Source organism: Chenopodium quinoa, unplaced genomic scaffold (assembly GCF_001683475.1).
Source record: "Chenopodium quinoa cultivar QQ74 unplaced genomic scaffold, ASM168347v1, whole genome shotgun sequence".
NCBI classification, from domain to species: domain Eukaryota; kingdom Viridiplantae; phylum Streptophyta; class Magnoliopsida; order Caryophyllales; family Amaranthaceae; genus Chenopodium; species Chenopodium quinoa.
The window spans coordinates 7,346,886-7,353,027 of record NW_018743574.1 but is presented as its reverse complement, the minus strand read 5'-3'; the positions used below and the strand labels follow the sequence as shown (position 1 = coordinate 7,353,027).

Sequence of the window (6,142 nt, the reverse complement as noted above, 5' to 3'; positions counted from 1 at the left end):
CAAATTCTTTTGTTAGGTTTTTGGAATTCGATGTCCTGGCAAAATCCAAGTTTTAGTACTCAACGTTTATCTTGCTCCATCGGAATAATTCTCCAAGGCAAGAAGATCTTGTTCCGTTCATTGTCACCGGGATATCAAAGTTTCATTTATCCGCAAGCCTTTTAGAGTAGGGTTAATAGAGAATTTAAAAGGTACAAAGTATATCATTGAAAATTTCCAAATATGTTACTTTTGGTCAGTGGTGTTCCTCTTTTATGGTAAACGCCAGTTGTATTGATACGTACCAAAACAAGTCACAGCAGATTAGAACTTTGCAGGAGAGGCAATAAAAATTCAACAATGAGCATTTTTGTTGGGAGAAGAGTGAAAAATTTTCAACTGAATTAAATGTTCCTGTCAATGAATGTACAACCAAGCAAATAACATAGGAATCAGATTAAAACCACATACTTACACCCGAGGTATGCCCATCCACTAGGTTACACCCCGGAGCTGACTAGCAAGTAAGCCAAAAGAGTTGCACAATCCAACAAGCTTACTTCATCATCCTCCGGGTTCCAAGAATCTTCGTCATGATGTTATACAGATGTGGCAGTACCACATTTTTATTATACATATATACTGAGGCATAGTCCTCATTTGCAACCAAACAAAAACAAGGTAGGATGCATACCAATGGGTCCATAAAGTTCTATTCCTATTCTTCCTAATTTCCTATTCCATAGAATGATTAGGTACAGATCCAAAACAAGGTACGAATTAAAGCATAGTATGAACCAAAATCAATTTGAAAACAGCCTATACCAAATCCAAACTGACACGAACAACCTGATAGAATAACCTACCAAAGGAAGATACAAGCATAAGCACGCATTTCTACAAACTTCCTAAAAATCAGCCACGTTTCTCATGCAGTGAACTCTGCAGCAAGATGACAGATGAAAGAGACAGACAGGAAAACACGCCAGAAATCCTCTCATTCATAAACAAACCCTGATTTACACCCACTATAAAGCTATATATAAGGGATATCGACACAGCCATGTCAAAGTTCAATAATTTCACTAATAAACAAGGTTTAATAAAAACTTCAACACAAGAATATGGAGGATAAGCCTTCTATTTAGCTCTTCGATTTAGAGTGCTTCACAAGCCAGTCAATAACTGCATCAATGTTTGTTGAGTTCTTGCAGGAGATCATAAAACAGCATACCTCTCTATCTGTAATTGACTTGAGCTCCCTGCACAAGAAATTTTTTTAAGCGCCGATACATTGATCTCAAAAAAATTTACACTACAGGTTACTCATACAAGACTAAAAAAAACATGTACACGAACCATTCAAGTACATTAGAGAAAAGTCTAGTTAGTGCGAAGTACAGAAAAAAGGACTAACATTTGTTCCATAAAATCTTCTTTTGAGATAGCTCCAGGCTTGTCTGTTTTGTTTCCAAGCACCAGGAGAGGGATGCCACTCAATGAAGTTTTGCTTAGCAGATCATGAAGTTCACTTCTTGATATGCCTAAGTTATCATGGTCAGCAGCATCAACAACGTAACTGCAACAGATATAGATTCACCCATTATCAAGAAAATAATGAAAATCATAATTTCAAGAATCCAACAAGGAGCTCAATTCGCAGCTTAGAATGGAGAGTAATAAAACAAAAAAAGACAGGACATGACGGTAAAACTAAATCTAATCCTGTTACTGTAAATTATATAATCAGCAAAATTAACAACTGGTTCATGCAGATGTATGCATAACACAAGACAGTCAGAAGGAGAAGCACACATGAAGATATACTCGTGATATAAGTCATATAACTAATACATACAGAAATGGTAGGACACAAACAATTTGGAAGGAAGACTAGGAGGATAGCAGCAAAGGAATACTGAATCTAGCTAGAACTAAGGAGTTAGGACTCCAAGGATGCTTTGAAAATCTTCAAAACGGTTGGTTTGTTGGCATATATCATGGACAATATCATCAGATCCACAGTCTGAATATTAGTACAACATAATGCATTATTGCACCTAAGATAACTAGATGACCCCATCTAGTTGTTTAGGGTTCTAAGGACCAATATAACCTTGTCTTCGTAAAGATTAAACACCTAATCAGTCCAACAAGGAATCATAACTACAAATTTTGAGCATTCCAAACTTGATCACATATTAGGGTTCACTGCTCCCTAGCTTCACGACATTTCAAAGTACAATAGAACATTAAGCAAACCTAGTGATGAAAGGCCAAGCAGAGAAATCAAAGCACATAATCCAGAAGAAACAACAGAGCAATATATAAAAAGAGAGGAAAAAGAAAAGGGCTCATACACAATAGCGGAGACAGCACGGCAGTATCTCTCCCACATACTACGAAACCTTGGTTGACCTCCAATATCCCACAACTTTATTGTAACATTCCCTTTGGTAACCTTCTTCATATTGAAACCAACCTGGCAATCAAATCCAAACAAGAAGATTTTTATAATTGCATCTTTTTCACATCTTCCTTTATACAGAAACAGAAAATAACATAGAAGAATCAAGAGATGAATTGGAGAATAGAATTTTAAGGCAATAAAACCCTTACAGTTGGGATCATATCTTCACTATATCCTCCAGTTGCCACAACGTTAACAAGAGAGGTCTTTCCTGCATTCTGAAGTCCAATCAAAGACAGCTCCATTTCCTGCTTGAAAAAAAGGCTACAAGAAGATATGGGAGAAAAATAAGGTAAGTTCGTAATTAAAAAGGAATGCAAATGAAAAAGAAAAAAAAAATACTTGTATAAGCCATCGCAATTAATGTCATAAACTCATAATAATGATATGATAAAGACGAAAAGATTAAAATTGCATACGTTAGAAAGAATCATAGGAGTATTTACCATACTAAACAGATTATCTACAGACAATTTGAGCCAGCGCATTGACAAATTAGTACATGGTTTTCCACAGTAGCAGTTGAACAAAAAATAACACATACCGAAGCATGGGAAATAAAAGACTGACTGTATTTGTAAAAACCCTAGTTATAATCTCAGTAGAGATCATTAAAAAAAAAAAAACAAAGTATAAAGTGGAGCAGATGTTGCAAGATGGAATTATTCCCATCACGACAGCAGAAAAAGATTATTTCCAAACGAAAACCAACAAAAACCAACATAATCGAAAACTTTTCCTATACTTATAGTTAGTATGAGACTATAAGGTGTCATATCTAGAGCTTTACAAATCAGCCAAAAAAACCTTTTACAGTGGAATCACCTCAAGATTGAAATGTTAGCTCAGTGTTTGGGTTAACCCCAATTTGTTTTTGATATTCTCACTTCGAGTAAAAAGGAAGGCAAATCAGAAAAACACTTAGGGGGCATTTGGTTAGTGTAATTTTTGGATTGGAAACATATTCGAATAAACCGATACCGTTATCGTGTATCTGGTTTGAGGCATGGTAACAATTACCCCTCATTTGTTACCTCTCAAAAACTTGGGGTAACAAATACCCTTACCCTCCTCTTAACAAATACCCCCCCCCTCTCTTATTTGTTTCCTTTCCACTCCGAATCCAAAAAAAAAAGCCATTAAAAATAATATTGTAACGTATGATGGACTTGCTTATAACAATGATTGACATAGAAATTAATGAAATCTACAGAAAGATCACAGGATTTCTTGCCATACTAAAAGTACCTATGTTAGCAAGGACCATAAAAGTACTTGGCTACTTGCCATAATAAATAGAGAATCGGAAGGAAATTCTCTTTTAAGCTGCAGATCACGGAGAATTGACATACTAGTACTATAAAACAGGTGATTTTCCAGAGGAATAGTTGAACAAATCAACATGTTAATGAGTCTATATATAATATATATTGCAAAGGTTGCAAAGCTTGTAAACTATTCTCATCTTGACAATAAAAGAAGACAGTTATTTCAACACAAACACAATCAAAGTAGTCGAATATTCTTCGTGTTAGTATGAATATCTAGAGCTTTACAAACCAAACAAACAAAACGTTTTCTAGGGGAACTATCTCACAGTTTGAATTTTTGCAGGTTTAGTATCATTTAAATTCAAATCAATTATTAAAAATAATACCTAAAAACCTAATTAGAAAATTCCGACAATATAATAGAAGCTTTCATTTTACTACCAGGAATTATTCTCCAACAGAAAGACTAATACTTGCAATTCGAAAGGCAAAAGTAAGTTCATACTCAAAAGGAATGCAAATGTAAAAAAAAAAAAAAATACTATAACAAGCAATCAAAAACAACTCCATAATGAATGAAGGTTCGCTTATAACATACATTTAATACAGAAAAACAAAATAACACAAGTCATCCTTGAAACAAAGTGCATGTAGGTTACACAACTAAAATCGCCTACGTTGGCATTATGGCAAGGATCATACAAGCACTTGCCATACTAATTAGATCATCTAAAACCAATTCGAGCACAGCGAATTGACAAACTAGTACCGACAGACATGGTGATCATGAAAAGGACAATGCGCACATGATTATACATAATAGTAGTTGAACAAACACAGCACATAAATGATACAGCAGCATGGGGCATAAGAGGCAGTACACAATCATACATTGATAAAATAAACCCTAGATATATACTCTTTTGTGATTATTAAAAACAATAAAAACAAAGTATGATTGTGTAGCAGATGATGCAAAGCTTGTAATTATTCTCAATTCACCAACACCAAAAGACAAAAAACATTATTTCAATTATATTAAATTTTAATAAAATCAATTCCATAAAACTTCTCAAAAATATCAATTTCATTAAAATCATAGCATCAAGTATCAAAACAAATGAAAAACATATAATCAGTTGCTGCGATGTGTGTAGGCCTTAAAAAATCATGCAAAAACAACATTTTGTAGTGGAATTACCTCAAATTTTGTATTTTGACCGCGATTCTTCCAGTTCAGTTTCATAAAAATCATTAATTATCCATCAATTATATGTCATTTAAATTCGAATTGATTAACCAAAACAATCACCTAAAACCTAATTTAAAAACTGACAATTCAAAGTGAAAATTTCAATCCGCTACCAGAAATTAATCTCTAAAATTCAAAATTCAGACCATTTCACCAAATTCTGGTGAAAATAAAACACTAAAATGAAATCGAAATTGAGCACAAATGAAAAAAAAAAAAAAAAACAAGAAAACAGAAAAAGAAGATGAAAAAGTAGGAGAGAGAAACAAACCTTCGAAGCCAATTAAGAAAAGCTTCCCAGATACCCATGGCTAGGGAAGAAGAAAGTTAGAGAGAGAAAGAAGAGAGAGAGATCTACGAGGATATACTCTCACACAAACTCTCTCTCACTCGCTCTTTCTTTTCTTTTGACCTTGAAATGAAATTGAAAAAAACAAAAAAAGAAATTTCACAATTTATATTAAATTATTTTTATTAGAGAATATAGGTGGAGAGATATTAGTGGGTAAAGTGGGGCAGTAATTAATTTATCTATTTTAATAAAAAAGTGTGGGCCCATGCTATGATTTGGGGTTCAAATTACACGGACCCGTATTATACGTGCTTTGCATTTGTGGACCAATCATACAGGGTGTCATTTAAATGTTACTCGCTGTTTTGTTGCGTGAAATTCACGCTCGTTGTTTTGGTTGGGTTGAAAGTGATACGCGTCGTTTAAGAGAGTGGAGTTATATAGCGGCGTGACCGGCGTCCACATGTCTGACAGAGTTTGCTTATCTGGCAGTAAGTGTTAGTATTAGCTTAGTCGGCTTCCAGAAGAATCTTCTATTTTTCTTCTAATGGGCTATGATCTGGTCTTGTTGGGCTTTTAAAGGAAATTTAATTAAAACTGTCTAGCCCGGAAATTTTCTTCTGCCAGCCCATCCAAAATACTCGGGCTTTTTCATACGGGCCTCATGCTGATCAACTTTGCTAATGCAGTTTTAGCATTATACCTTTTACTTTCTCCGTTTTTATTTAGACCGTGTTCTATTCACCTGATTTTTATTTATGTTAAATTAACTGAACTCATTACACCTTATTAAAATTAATTATAGTTGTTTCCTCTAAAAAAAATTAATTATAGCTGTAATTTTTACATTGATAACTCAATTAGTTTAAACTTATTAC

General features: G+C 34.0%; 1 protein-coding gene across 1 annotated transcript; it reads right to left on the bottom strand.

The window, feature by feature from the left end:
• Positions 1-767: 767 nt before the first annotated feature.
• On the bottom strand, positions 768-5,401 carry LOC110682442 (ADP-ribosylation factor-like protein 8a). Its single transcript, XM_021858785.1, has 5 exons — positions 5,244-5,401; positions 2,599-2,713; positions 2,340-2,461; positions 1,397-1,558; positions 768-1,241 (listed from the first exon to the last, which is right to left on the bottom strand). Exons 1-5 carry the CDS (start codon positions 5,279-5,281, stop codon positions 1,124-1,126), a joined length of 555 nt encoding a protein of 184 aa, XP_021714477.1. The 5' UTR covers positions 5,282-5,401; the 3' UTR covers positions 768-1,123.
• Positions 5,402-6,142: the final 741 nt, after the last annotated feature.

Bases quoted from the DNA above. Each gene is read 5' to 3' on its own strand.
- LOC110682442 (XM_021858785.1), bottom strand. From the start codon at position 5,281: ATGGGTATCTGGGAAGCTTTTCTTAATTGGCTTCGAAG. The intron at 2,714-5,243 runs GTTTGTTTCTCT...ATCTTCTTGTAG, and splicing joins TTTCTTAATTGGCTTCGAAG to CCTTTTTTTCAAGCAGGAAA. The intron at 1,559-2,339 runs GTATGAGCCCTT...TATCTGTTGCAG, and splicing joins CGTGCTGTCTCCGCTATTGT to TTACGTTGTTGATGCTGCTG.